We start from the raw sequence: 15880 nt of genomic DNA, 5'->3' as shown, positions 1-15880 counted from the left end.
ATTGTTATAGCAAAATGACCTCACTCTTTCTCTTGGGGAAAATGGACGAACAACACCAGTATACAGTAACCGACGAAAAATAACATCTGTCGAAAGTATCAACTTCTATTCAATTGTTACTTCTTGACAATCGGCTTTTAAAAAATCATTTAAAACTGTCCATGAAAACTGACTGACAGTTTGCGATTAATAGAAAGATAGCTTAAATGATCACTGCTCATCACATCTGGTTTTACACACGCGGTCGTTCGCACATTCATTATCTTCAACCAATCAGAATCCAGATCTTGTCAAAATTACTTACTGATAACTTATTTTCTAGTGGAGAAGATCTTGAATGTGTGTCAGATTAAGATAATGTCTATGTAGTTATTTAACACCGGATTAACTCAACTCTAGTGCCTCTCTTTTAAAAGGATTATAAAATACTTCACACAAAATTCATCGTAGACAATGTATATAGGAAACTTTATGTTTGGATTTTTTTCAGTTTTATGTATTTTTGGATGTTCATTAGCTGTGCCTTTTAGTCTTTTCTTTCCATCGGGGGAAGACAGGGGAGACCGAGTATTGAGGGCTGGAGACGATGTCAGTTCGGATGAAATAGCTTTACAAACACCAATTGCTTACTATGACGATAGATATTCCAGTATTTTTGTAAGTTTATGTTTTATGTCACTTACTTATATGAAATGTAAAACAATCTGTTAATTAACCACTTCAATTAATTCTAAAATAAAATGAAAATAATATTGAGAGAAAGAACTTGATAAAAATGGTATAAAAGGTTGTATATAAAGAAGAGGACTAAATGGAAACCAGTGGAGCGAAGGCATCAATTTTAAGTGAAAAGATGGAACATCTTGCAAAAGATTATAGCATTTAACCGAGCATTTAACAAATCGGGATGAGATATTCGTGAACGCATTTCTATAGGCAGATAGGCGGGGTTTTCAGTAAACTATATTTTTTAATTAATAAAAAAAAACGTTATATTTATGATAAATGAAATTCAAAATTTGTATAATTAATTATGTTTTTAACGAGGCTATGCGCTTTAATTTAAAGTATGGGAAATATTTAAATAATGTTTAACACAAAATAATGAACACAAGTGTCTTGTTACAGGAGTTGCTTTTTCATTAAATGATTAATTTGTGTATTGTGGTTCAGAGAAATATGATAAGTAGTTATTATAACACAATGAATAGTAGTCATTCATGAATTAACAGGAAAGTCATTGTAAATAGTTAGTGTGAGTTCGAACTATGGTGACAATTATAAGAAAAGGCAATCAAGTTCAATAAAAATCCACGTCCTATAAATACTGCTCCGTATGATTTTACACAGAATGTCAAAAGCCTCATTCCACTACTTAATATAATAAATTTCATTTTACAAGTTCCACGGTTTAATATAAGAACATTTTCCTATTTCATATATACCTGTATCAAACAGCGTATTTATATGGTAAATTTAAATCAAGTGTATACTTACTATAAATTGGAAGATTTTGTGAAATGTTATGTTTACACGTTAAGATTGTGTATAAACTGTAAATGAAATTTGTTTACTTTCGAAGCAAGACTTATATTACATGAACGGTAAATATATAAACCATATGGCCTTTGATAACATGTCAGAAATTTGAAATAGTTTTGACATTCATCATACAGAATGCAGCCATTGTAGCCCTGGTTTTCGATGGTAACAAAGTATCAAATTCATGTATTAAATAGTTAAATAGCAGAGTCCACAAATCAGATAATTTGTTAATTTTCAAATGTCTAACACACAGGCGCTTGGGTATATGATACAATTTTTTTTATTTTTTTTTTTTTGTTGATTAAAATATTCAATTTTCTATATTTATAATGCATATCTTAGTATGGATAGTAAAATTTGGTATTTTCACTAAGTCGTTTAAATCACTCGAAACTAGGTGAGACATGCACAGAAGTGATAGATATGCATTATAAATATAGAAAATTGAATATTTTAATCAACAAAAAAAAAATAAAAAAAATTGTATCATATACCCAAGCGCCTGTGGTATGGATAGTAAAATTTGGTATTTTCACTAAGTCGTTTAAATCACTCGAAACTAGGTGAGACATGCACAGAAGTGATAGATATGCATTATAAATATAGAAAATTGAATATTTTAATCAACAAAAAAAAATTAAAAAAATTGTATCATATACCCAAGCGCCTGTGGTCTAACACTTTTGTCTAATGCTAAATTTATATTTTATGTAAAAAAGTAAACTGTGGAGAATGGGAAATAGATCCATGGTCATACGATAACATCTTTTAAAGACTTTCACCTTATGATCTCACAAATGATGGGGAAGAGAAAATATGCGTCTCAAATAAGCGCACACTATATGACAGTCACTAAAACTTATCAAAACGTATTTATAATTGTGAATTCTTTAACACTCACTATTAAATTGATTATGCTACCCATCATTCAGACAAATAAATAAGAAAACATTATACGCCTTGTAACCATGCTCGTCTTCAAGTCACAGTTCTTCCTGAACATGCATGAAATATTTACCACTGGACGTTGAGTAACCAACAACCAATCAATCTAAACATAATCGAATTCAAAAAGATTCAATTTTTTCTGTAACAACACATTAACCAGTTCTTTTAAAACTTGTTCAATATCATCTTCATGTAAATTTATGTTTCTTAATTTTCAATGACTTGCAAAATTGAACAGATTTCGGTAACGAAATGGCGAGCTGTAAACCATAATAATGCTTGACTCGGAATTTTGTAACGTTAAAAGCCTGTTTATCTGATATTTGAGCTGTTTCTTATGTTTGCTACACCTGTTTCTTCTGTAGTACACATGTCTTCCGACCATTAACTTCGCTCTCTATAAATCTTACTGTGCTACAACGTATTACAGACGCAATGCTAATACTATATCGTAATAGATGTTTTGGCGATGAATGGTTAAAATGGTTAAATACCGCCTATATCTTTTGAGTTTTTAAATTATATTTCTATACTTATGGTAATAATTAATGCACTCGTTTCTAAAACGTTCTTTCATGCTGGACAGGATATTGTGCGAAATTCACTTTTATCAAGAATGAACTTAAACTGAGAAAATTAACACGTTTTAACTCAAACTAAAGAACCCTTTACAATTTCGAAGCATCTTATAGAAATTGAGAGAAGAGGTCTTTCGTTTTCTTGATACATAACAAATACAAAATAACCGGCCGACTATTTCAATCAATATCAAAACTGATAATATTATACTGTTTTAAATTCATATTTTTATTCAAATTATTGACTTTGTATTCTTTCATTCATTATGTTCATTGTATTAATTTGCATGATTTGAGAAAAAAATATGACAGAAATAACATGATTATGTAAGCCTCTAAACATAAGAAAAGTAATAAATTGCCTCTCTATATCTTTTAAAGTTTTGTCAATTTTAGTAAAATGATAAGATAATCGGATGACGATCACAATTTAAAACCCCTTAACTACCCTTGCACTCATATATATAATGCATTATCTTTCACGATAGACAATTAAATATGATAACATAGAGTGCCCTATCAATAAACAGGAAAATGCTAAGATATATATACATGATATACAGATTATCAGATTTTCTCCGTATCTACGTGTATGTAAAATATCGGTTGTATCGAGGATTTATATAACAAGTCTTCTTACTATACAAATCCCTGGTTTATCTATTTATTTGAATTGTTATGTATTTGTGTAAGTTAACTTTGTTGTTTTTTTTTGTGCTCGAAGCAATTGATTTCTCCAAAACATAAATAGATATAAGAAGATGTGGTATGAGTGCCAATGAGACAACTCTCCATCCGTCACAATCTGTAAAAGAAACCCCATTATAGCTCAAAGTACGGTCTTCAACAGGAGCCTTGGCTCACAACAAACAGTAAGCTATAAAGGCGTCGCTAGGTTAACTCGATCTGCGACAGTAAAATCTACGTTTTACGAAGGCCAAGCTTAAAATACTATAGTTATCTCCGAACTACTGAACATCAGTTTCCTTACTAAGGACAGACCTGTGTAAACAAATGCAGCGGGTTAGAACGTTTTAATAGGTACATGTACATGTTTCTGTTCACTTTAAAGGTCGGTGGTTCTCTCCTGAAAATTCCTCCACAATATGCCCCCTTTGGTCGCCAACTATCTCATGATTTATTATATGCTTTTTGCTACTGTCTCGGCGTTTGTCAAACAATTTCTGTATTTCCGATTGCCTCAGGATTTCGAAAATCTTGGGTTGCGTTTAACGTCGTAGCAGCTAAATGATGCTACGTAAAAGTAAAGTAAAGTAAAGTAATCTTTATTTAAAGTCGGGTTTCATATATACATAATAACAAAGAACATGAGCTCTTAAGAGCTCTTTAACCGACTGATATTAATAAACAAAACATACATGTAATAACATCAGATAAACATACAACACAAACATACAGACATCACCGACAGACAGTAGATTTATGACTATTGAACCTGTAGCTAGCCTCACTGAGCCCAGCTACTACGTAGATATTGATAGCAGCTAGGCTAGCTGATACGATGTTGAACGCAACCCTGATATTTGCAATCGATTGGGTTCAGTCGCCTTTATCAACACATTTGTTTACATGTCTCTGCTCTGACTTGTTGGGGTTATCTTCAACTGACACCTTCCAATAATGATCAAAGCATGAATGCCGACTCTAAATAATGCTTATTTATTTATAATTATTTATTGTCTGTACGTCCGTCCGTAAGTACGTCACTGAGTTTGAATACTGGTGGCTTCACTTCTACCATTCTAGAGTTATGCACCTTTACAGATGGAAAAATTGCTGCATTTTCCGTTTCCGTTCATTAGCTTCTAACCACAGGAGTTTGAAATCCTAGCAAATATGCCAAACTGAACTCGACTATCACAGTTGGGCTTCTCTCGAACATATCTCATATGACATTGACCTCATTTTAATACCAATAATCTGTACCGATTAGATCTGGTTTTTATACGTCGTATATTGGTATGACCATAGATGTATGGGTATTATACTGACAGGATTAGCCAGGACCCCAGGCTATATGGGTATTACATCTTTGGTATGACGTCAGAGTATGACGTTGTCGTCGTCCGAAGACACATTGGTTTTCGCACTATTACTTTAACCCTCTTGCTGCCGGAGGGACACATATGTCCAAACCGGCAGTGCCGGAGGGACACATATGTCCATGGATAAATTTATGCAAGCTTCTTATCAATGCTGTATCTCTTTCAATTAAAATACGGAAGAATAAACAGGGTTATGTTTTTCTCCAATTGGTCCCAAATGTAGTGGTCATTTTGTCGTGACGTCATATATCGAATGACGTTGTTGTTTGGCATGTTACGTCACAGACGTTGAGCTGTCGTATTTTCCGGCATATGAAATGCAACCTTGAAAAACGGTCGGCAGCAAGAGGGTTAAAGTAAATAAAAGTCTTTGAAATTTAAACACAAGGTTTATGACCACAACAGGAAGGTTGGGATTGATTTGTGGATTTTTGGTCCCAACAGTTTAGGAATTAGGGGCCAAAAAGGGCCCAAATAAGCATTTTTTGTTGGTTTTCACACAATAACTTTAGTATAAGTTAATAGAAATCTATGAAATTTAAACACAAGGTTTGTGAACACAAAAGGAAGGTTGGGATTGATTTTGGGAGTTTTGGTCTCAGTGGTTTAGGAATTAGGGGCCAAAAAGGGCCCAAATAAGCATTTTTCTTGGTTGTCGCACCGTAACTTTGGTATAGGTAAATAGAAATCTATGAAATTGAAACACAAGGTTTATGACCATAAAAGGAAGGTTGGGATTGATTTTGGGAGTTTTGGTCCCAATAGTTTAGGAATTATGGGCCCAAAGGGTCCAGAATTAAACTTTGTTTGATTTCATCAAAAATTGAATAATTGGGGTTCTTTGATATGCTTTGATATAAGCTCCATTTACACAGATACAAACTTTTAAATTAAGATCAGAAAAGATCTAGAAAATAAATTTTAAAATCATAGCCCTATTTAATAAAAAGAAAGGTTGTGTGTGGACTGCAAATCTCATATTTTCTAAGGACCTGTTTTAGATTTTATAGACGAGAACGTGTGTGATATTGGTGTAGAGATATTTACCGGCAATTGTAAATAGTGTACATTGTTATACATATTCTATTGGTGATTGGATATTGTAATTTACTACTGTAAAACATTCTACTGGTGAAAGGATATTATAATTAACTTCATACTGATGGTGTGCCTATATTGGCAGAAACTATACAGATACAGATATGCCGAATCTAACTTAATGTAGATTCTTAATTTTTGGTCCCTTTTTATACGACCGCAAAATTTGAAAAATTTTTCGTCGTATATTGCTATCACGTTGGCGTCGTCGGCGTCGGCGTCGTCGTCGTCGGCGTCGTCGGCGTCGTCGTCGTCGTCGTCGTCGTCGTCCGAATACTTTTAGTTTTCAGACTCTAACTTTAGTAAAAGTGAATAGAAATCAATGAAATTTTAACACAAGGTTTATGACCACAAAAGGAAGGTTGGGATTGATTTTGGGAGTTTTGGTCCCAACATTTTAGGAATTAGGGGCCAAAAAGGGCCCAAATAAGCATTTTCTTGGTTTTCGCACTATAACTTTAGTTTAAGTAAATAGAAATCTATGAAATTTTAACACAAGGTTTATGACCACAAAAGAGAGGTTGGGATTGATTTTGGGAGTTTTGGTTCTAACAGTTTAGGAATTAAGGGCCAAAAAAGGGCCCAAATAAGCATTATTCTTGGTTTTCGCACAATAACTTTAGTATAAGTAAATAGAAATCAATGAAATTTTAACACAAGGTTTATGACCACAAAAGGAAGGTTGGGATTGATTTTTGGAGTTGAGGTCACAACAGTTTATGAATTAAGGGCCAAAAAGGGGCCCAAATAAGCATTATGTTTGGTTTTTGCACCATAACTTTAGTATAAGTAAATAGAAATCTATGAAATTTAAACACAAGGTTTATGACCATAAAAGGAAGGTTGGGTTTGATTTTGGGAGTTTTGGTCCTAACAGTTTAGGAATAAGGGGCCCAAAGGGTCCAAAATTGAACTTTGTGTGATTTCATCAAAAATTGAATAATTGGGGTTCTTTGATATGCCGAATCTAACTATGTATGTAGATTCTTAATTTTTGGTCCCGTTTTCAAATTGGTCTACATTAAGGTCCAAAGGGTCCAAAATTAAACTTAGTTTGATTTTAACAAAAATTGAATCCTTGGGGTTCTTTGATATGCTGAATTTAAAAATGTACTTAGATTTTTAATTATTGGCCTAGTTTTCAAGTTGGTCCAAATGGGGGTCCAAAATTAGTTCATTAGGCCACATTCATTCTGTGTCAGAAACCTATGCTGTGTCAACTATTTAATTTTAGATTTAAAAAGTTTGAAGAAGAAATCTTTAATTGATTTGTAAAATCTTGACATTTGTTTTGTGTAAAAAAAAAACCATGTAATGTCAAAAATTTGATCACAATCCAAATTCAGAGCTGTATCACGCTTGAATGTTTTGTCCATACTTGCCCCAACTGTTCAGGGTTCGACCTCTGCGGTCGTATAAAGCTGCGCCCTGCGGAGCACCTGGTTCAAATTGGTCTACATTAACATGATTAAGGTCCAAAGGGTCCAAAATTAAACCTAGTTTGATTTTAACCAAAAATTGAAATCTTTGGGTTCTTTGATATGCTGAATTTAACATGTACTTAGATTTTTGATTATGGGCCCAGTTTTGATGTTGGTCCAAAATTAAATTTTGTTTGATTTCAACAAAAATTGAATCGTTCGGGTTCTTTGATATGCTGAATCTAAACATGTACTTAGATTTTTGATTATAGGCCCAGTTTTCAAGTTGGTCCAAATCGGGGTCCAAAATTAAACTTTGTTTGATTCAACAAAAATTGAATATACGGGGTTCTTTGATATATGCTGAATCTAACCATGTATTTAGATTTTTGATATTTGGGCCCGGTTATCAAATTGGTCCACATTGAGGTCTAAAGGGTCCAAAATTGAACTTTATTTGATTTCATCAAAAATTGAATTCTTGGGGTTCTTTGATATGCTGAATCTAACCATGTATTTAGATTTTGGATATTGGACCATAATAGGTAATGTCCAATTTAAAATTTAAAGTTTTTAAGTTTAAGTTCTTAGTCCACATTCATTATGTGTCAGAAACCTGTGTTGTGTCAACTATTTAATCACAATCCAAATTCTGGTTCTGTTATCAAAATCATACTTTATCACTGCTCTTTTGTATGGCAATATGAATTGCTGTACAATCTTGTCTTTTTCTGATTTAAATCTGAACTTTATTCAGAGCTATGTCAAGCTTGAATGTTGTGTCCATACTTGCCCAACTGTTCAGGGTTCAAATTCTGCAGTTGTATAAAGCTGCGCCCTACGGAGCATCTGGTTAACAATTATACGATAGATCCATATAAAAGGCAAGGATTTTGTACAGTAAGCTCGGTAAAGGTCATAAGGTCGCGTGAGGACACCTTGTCTCATTGGCAATGACACCACATCTCTTCTTTTTAAAAAGAAAGGACATTCGTTTTATATAAGAAGATGTGTTTGATATGAGTGCCAATGAGACAACTCTCCATCCAAGTCATAGTAAACCACTGCCTGTCTAACACCATTGTCATGAGAAATAAGTATTGAAGTAGATTATGAGGTTAATTTAATTATTTATATTTACAGGTTAATAATAATGGACATTTATCATTTGAATCCGAGCTTCCAGCTTATCAATCAACATTAATATTACCAATAGGATTTAAAGTATTAGCAGCATTCTTAGCTGATATAGACACAACCTATGCAGGCACCGTTTATTACAGGTAATACAGTAAACTAAATATTAGGGGTTGAGATATCTTTTGAAAATATATAGCATACTCTGTTCATATAGAAATATGAAGTTAATCAGGAAATGGGCTGGTATATTTTCACTTGAAAATAACAAAATGATCATATAAAAAAGAAGATGTGGTATATCATTAACAGGAAGCTTGATACAAAAATTTATTATGAAAGAGATGATTTTCATTTCCTATCGTTAATTATCCATTTTTAGATGATGATGTTCCAACATCACCATCTTATGGTGTTTATATATATCTCAACTTGTAGGATTCGCTTGTGTATGTAACAACGTAATAGATTTTAGCAAGAGAAATTTATGTATTACTGAAAAATTATTAGACTAGGGTTTTCGATATCACAAACTAGTCAAAACATTTACTAAATTTTATCATCGGTATAAGGAAATAATTAGTAAATATAACTCAACATGCAGACATCTTATACGTTCAGGTATTTCACATCCAATATTTTATGGTAATATTCTTTACAAAGCACAAAAATGTCAGTATTCACCTCAAAAACTTACAAAACCGTTAAACAGACTTATTAAGAAGAGATATAGTTACGATACTGTTGTCAGGTCACTAAAGATTGCATATTTTGCTTTTAATATTGATTCACTTATAGGGTCTTTGCATCTGAACTAAACACATTTATTTAAAAAACAGTTGTTGGCATGACACAGATTATGTTCTTCTCATATATTTTATGATAGTATAATACTAAACCCCTAAGGGGAGGGATTGTGCCTGATATTCATATGGTGAAGACATAAGCTTTCAATCAGTTTAATTGAGATCTGGAGCTGGCATGTCAGTTAACTGCTAGTAGTCTGTTGTTATTTATGTATTATTGTAATTTTATTTATTTCCTTTTGTTACATCTTCTGACATCGGACTCAGACTTCTCTTGAACTGAATTTTTATGTGTGTATTGTTATGCGTTTACTTTTCTGCATTGGTTAGAGGTATAGGGGGAGGGTTGAGATCTCATAAACATGTTTAACCCCGCTGCAATTTTGCGCCTGTCCCAAGTCAGGAGTCTCTGGCCTTTGTTAGTTTGTATGATTTTTATACGACCGCAAATTTTGAAAAAATTTTCGTCGTATATTGCTATCACGTTGGCGTCTGCGTCGTCGTCGTCGTCGTCGTCGTCCGCCGTCCGAATACTTTTAGTTTTCGCACTCTAACTTTAGTAAAAGTGAATAGAAATCTATGAAATTTTAACACAAGGTTTATGACCATAAAAGGAAGGTTGGTATTGATTTTGGGAGTTTTGGTCCCAACATTTTAGGAATAAGGGGCCAAAAAGGGCCCAAATAAGCATTTTCTTGGTTTTCGCACCATAACTTTAGTTTAAGTTAATAGAAATCTATGAAATTTTGACACAAGGTTTATGACCACAAAAGAAAGATTGGGATTGATTTTGGGAGTTTTGGTTTCAATAGTTTAGGAATAAGGGGCCAATAAAGGGCCCAAATAAGCATTTTTCTTGGTTTTTGCACAATAACCTTAGGTTAAGTAAATGGAAATCTATGAAATTTAAACACAATGTTTATGACCACAAAAGGAAGGTTGGTATTTATTTTGGGAGTTTAGGATCCAACAGATTAGGAATTAGGGGCCAAAAAGGGACCCAAATAAGCATTTTTCTTGGTTTTCGCACTATAATGTTAGTATAAGTAAATAGAAATCTATGAAATTTAAACACAAGGCTTATGACCATAAAAGGAAGGTTGGTATTGATTTTGGGAGTTTTGGTCCCAACAGTTTAGGAAAAAGGGGCCCAAAGGGTCCAAAATTAAACTTTGTTTGATTTCATCAAAATTGAATAACTGGGGTTCTTTGATATGCCGAATCTAACTGTATATGTAGATTCTCAACTTTTGGTCCCGTTTTCAAATTGGTCTACATTAAGGTCCAAAGGGTCCAAAATTAAACTTAGTTTGATTTTGACAAAAAATGAATCGGTTGGGTTCTTTGATATGTTGAATCTAAAAATGTACTTAGATTCTTGATTATTGAAGTTTTTTTGGTCCAGTTTTCAAATTGGTCTACATTAAGGTCCAAAGGGTCCAAAATTAAACTTTGTTTGATTTCATCAAAAATTGAATCCTTGGGGTTCTTTGATATGCCAAATCTAACTGTGTATGTAGATTCTTCATTTTTGGTCCTGTTTTCAAATTTCAAATTCTACATTAAAGTCCAAAGGGTCCAAAATTAAACTAAGTTTGATTTTAACAAAAATTGAATTCTTGGGCCTCTTTGATATGCTGAATCTAAACATGTACTTAGATTTTTGATTATGGGCCCAGTTTTCAAGTTGGTCCAAATCAGGATCTAAAATTATTATATTAAGTATTGTGCAATAGCAAGTCTTTTCAATTGCACAGTATTGTGCAATGGCAAGAAATATCTAATTGCACAATATTGTGAAATAGCAAATTTTTTTTTAATTAGAGTTATCTTTCTTTGTCCAGAATAGTAAGCAAGAAATATCCTATTTGTGCAATAGCAAGAATTTTTTTTAATTGGAGTTATCTTTCTTTGTCCAGAATCAACTTAAATCTTTGTTATATACAATATACAATGTATATACACTTTTTACTACCAACTGATAAATTTAAATAATCTTTACCATTCAGTGATAACAAGCAGTTTTTTTACATCTTAATATTTTATGATGTATTTAAATGAGTAGTTATTGTTGCAAACTCAAGTAGAAATTTGAATTGATATCAGTTTTGAAAAAGGGAAACGGGGATGTGAAAAAAAAGGGGGGGGGGGGGGGGTTAAATTTTTCTCATTTCAGATTTCATAAATAAAAAGAAAATTTCTTCAAACATTTTTTTGAGAGGATTAATATTCAACAGCATAGTGATTTGCTCAAAAAGTTTGAAGAAGAAATCTTTAATTGATTTGTAAAATCTTGGCATTTGTTTTGTGTAAAAAAAAAACCATGTAATGTCAAAAATTTGATCACAATCCAAATTCAGAGCTGTATCATGCTTGAATGTTTTGTCCATACTTGCCCCAACTGTTCAGGGTTCGACCTCTGCGGTCGTATAAAGCTGCGCCCTGCGGAGCACCTGGTTAATTTTAGTTTCTTGTGTATAATTCGGAGTTTAGTATGACATCCATTATCACTGTACTAGTATACATATTTTTTAAGGGGCGAGCTGAAGGACACCTACAGGTGTGGGAGTTTCTCGCTACATTGAAAACCCATTGGTGGCCTTCGGCTGTTGTCTGCTCTATGGTCGGGTTGTTGTCACTTTGACACATTCCCCATTAACTTTCTCAATTTTATGATTGCCAATGAAAAAACTCTCCACCAGAGACCAAAATGACACAGAAATTAACAACTATAGATCACCATACGGCCTTCAACAATGAGCAAAACCCATACCACACAGTCAGCTATAGCAGGCCTCTAAATGACAATGTAAAACAATCCAAACAATAAAACTAACAGCCTAATGTTCATTGTAATTTCTCAACACCCCATAGAAATATGAAGATGAGAATGATGAGCAGGATGTATTGCTGTGTAGAAGATCCATTGGTTGCTAGTTTTCTACTCTATGGTCTGGTTGTCAAAACTCTTTACACATTCCCTTTTCCATTCTCTATTCTAATTATGCCCAAGAATTAATGAAGTTGTAACTTTTAAAATTTTTAAAACTTTTAAAACTTTTAAAATTCATTTGTAGATCTTTGTAGTAGGCCAATTTCAACATATCTCTATAATATCTAACATGCTAAGATATTTGAACAGAAAATACAGATAAGAAAATGTATTAAGGTTTTTCTGGAATCAATTATACCTTTGTTTTGAAACAAAATTTGTTCCATGAAGACCCTCATTACATGATACCAGTATCTTTCTATAGCATCACTTCTCTTGCATAATTGATGTAATTATCATGTGAATACAGCCTCCAATGATTATATAGTAGATACACTTGTAATAGGGTGCTGAGGAATCCTTTGATGATGTACAAATACAATGTCTGCTAACACCTTTATTGCCATGTGAAGGGTGGTTACATGAAAAAGAAAGTGTAAACTATATGTACAAAGCTTAATATTAAATTAGGTAATATGGTATTTAATGCAGGTTTCTTTTATAGTTTCTAATAAGATTATATTCACAACTTTCAAAGTATAAAATATTGTATAGACACTCAGGAATCTAGCTAAGGTAGCTATCATTATTTCTGTCTTGAGTTGAGATCCTCATTTTTATTTTGGGTTAGAAGAGTGTTTTTTTCCCCTGTGCCTAGCCTGTCACACCCCTTAGTGGGCATTAAGTTTTACCCTTGTAAGTCTGTATGTTATCTGGAAATTGGTTGTTTGTTTCAACCAAATGTTACATTTGTTATGAATCTTATGACTTTTACTGCACTTGTGTAATGCCCTTTTATAACTGGAAAAATTTGTTAAGTTGGCACTTGAACTGTTTTGTGTACTGACAAACAGTTTCATTGCCACTCTCAAAAGTTTGAATTAGACTACATTGACTCTTGCATATTTATAAGCAAGGGGTTACTGTGTTCAAAGGACACACTTTTATTATATTTGTTCATAATTATAGCATTTAATAAAGCAGGCCTTTTGCTTTCTTGAAATGCTTCACATTTTGTCTCACTGAGACCGGTTATAGCTTAAAATATAATTACTATATGGTACATGTTTTGCTCATGACCGAAGTCTGTTATAGCTAGCGCTAGTTTACATCTTTAAGTCCTTTGATCTATGTATAGTTTTCTCTTTGCAGTTTTCTGTCTGTCTGTCTGCAATAGGTCTACTATATTTGTGTATGAAATGATTGTAAGGGTTGTCTAGCTGCCTTCTGGCAGGTGTCATCTGACCTTGACCTCATGTTCATGGTTCAGTTGTGTTTTCCTAAACTATAAGCAATAGGTCAACTATATTTGTTGTATGGAAGAATAGCAAGCTGTACATGTCTGCCTGGCATGGTTCATGTGACCTTGACCTCATTCTCATGGTTTATTGGTCAATGTTTAGTTTTCTTGGTTGAGTCTGTTTCTTAGAAACTATAAGCAATAGGTCAACTACGTTTAGTGTATTGAATGATGGTAGGGGGCCATGGTGGCCGAGGGGTCTAAATAGTTACTACTGTAATCACTAGTCAGTCAACACTGAGGTGGTGAGTTCGAACCCTGCTTGTGCGGTTGCACTCGACTCCAATCTTAATTGACAAGGATTGTCAGTTTTCTTATCAAAGGTTGGTGGTTTTCTCCAGGCTCTCTGGCTTCTGCCACCAATTAAACCTAGCCGCCACGAAAATAGCCTAAATGTGGTGCTTAAAAGTAGTGTTAAAACATCAAAAATCAAAAATCAAAATTGAATGATGGTAAGGTGTACATGTATTTCTTGTTTGGTTTATATGACCTTGACCTCATTTTCTTGGATCATGTCAATTTTATGTGATAGTTGTAGAAAAGCTTTTTATTTAAGACGTAACATAAAATCAATGATTAGCAAAAAAGGCGAGATATTTCAGCTTGTGGAAAAGATGTATTAATAAAATATGTTTTTGCAAATACTTTTGACCATTTCAGGGAAACAGATGAGACAGATTTATTACAGAGAGCAGCTTTAGATGTTCATGCACATTTTGCTGATTTTGACAATTACATGCCAACTAGTCTGTTTATTGCAACCTGGGATCATGTTGGATTCTACAATAAAAATGACACATTGGTAAGGTTACAATACACATTCTTTCTCTTATTATTTATTTATTAGATGAATATTGTGACTTTTTAGGTGGATACCCTATTTATAATGAAACTCTGTTTTATCAAAATTGTAGCCAATCAATCATATTTGGATTGTTCTCAGCTGTTTTGAAAGGTATTATATATAAAAATTTATTACAGATCAGCTGTTTTAGGTGAAATACCACCAAATCATGGTACGTCACATCCGGTTGTATACGAAAATAGGTCGAAAAAAAATATTCCCTTGAATTAATCCTACATTTATTTGCAGTAAAAGATTTCTGTGTCATAAACATATGTCTTGGGTATTTCAAAGCACCATTATTTTTATATTTGGGATTTCTATAGAATATTTTGTAATCTTAAGGTTACATGGCTACTAAACCTTGTACACAGATAAAATAAGGGGAGGAATTTGATTGGTTATTTTCTTATATGCAATGAAATGTTGTGTGAATTTTTTTCCATAGTACTGGACAGGATCATGCCAAGTATTTCTTTATTTGAAACAAAGATAAGTTCTACACATTTTTTGGAAAAGTGCAAATTTAACAAAGACTAATAGGGGAAAATCAATGGTGGTATTACACCTTTATTTTTAAAATATTATTTAGGTTATGTAACTTATGTATTTGTTTATTGACTGGAACTATTGATTTTGCTTAAGACAAGTAGACTGATTTAGGAAGATACATAATTTTAAAATGATCTTGGAGATGCATTCACATTTAACAAAAAGTCAACTTAAAAGTTTTCAGTATTTCTTTTCAAAATCAACTTCTATGATAAAAAGTGACATACGTATGGGCTAAGGCCAATGATTATCTCCTTCATGTACTGGGGATGGGCTAAGGCCAATGATTATCTCCCTTCATGTACTGTGGATGGGCTAAGGCCAATGATTATCTCCTTCATATACTGTGGATGGGCTAAGGCCAATGATTATCTCCTTCATATACTGTGGATGGGCTAAGGCCAATGATTATCTCCTTCATGTACTGTGGATGGGCTAAGGCCAATGATTATCTCCCTTCATGTACTGTGGATTCTTTTATTTTTGTGGATATTTGATTTCATGGTTTTGCTAAAGTCTGCATAAAAGCTTATAGAAAATTCGTTGAACATTTAAATTCATGGTTCTGCTGTACCCACAAAATCAATGAAAAG

The 15880-nt window shown here is 33.0% G+C and overlaps 1 protein-coding gene across 1 annotated transcript in view; it reads left to right on the top strand.

The window, feature by feature from the left end:
- The first annotated feature begins 289 nt into the window (after window positions 1-289).
- The window catches only part of LOC143067025 (nidogen-2-like), a 78575-nt gene continuing 62984 nt past the window's right edge, over window positions 290-15880 (top strand). Inside the window, exons 1-3 of the mRNA XM_076239960.1 lie at window positions 290-657; window positions 8800-8939; window positions 14552-14693. Of these exons, the coding sequence (XP_076096075.1) occupies window positions 454-657; window positions 8800-8939; window positions 14552-14693 (486 nt within the window). The 5' untranslated portion in view covers window positions 290-453. The remainder of the gene's footprint in view (window positions 658-8799; window positions 8940-14551; window positions 14694-15880) is intronic.

This window comes from Mytilus galloprovincialis, chromosome 3 (genome assembly GCF_965363235.1).
Source record: "Mytilus galloprovincialis chromosome 3, xbMytGall1.hap1.1, whole genome shotgun sequence".
NCBI classification, from domain to species: domain Eukaryota; kingdom Metazoa; phylum Mollusca; class Bivalvia; order Mytilida; family Mytilidae; genus Mytilus; species Mytilus galloprovincialis.
The sequence above is the reverse complement of the archived record's forward strand: the minus strand, read 5'-3'. Positions and strand labels throughout refer to the sequence as shown.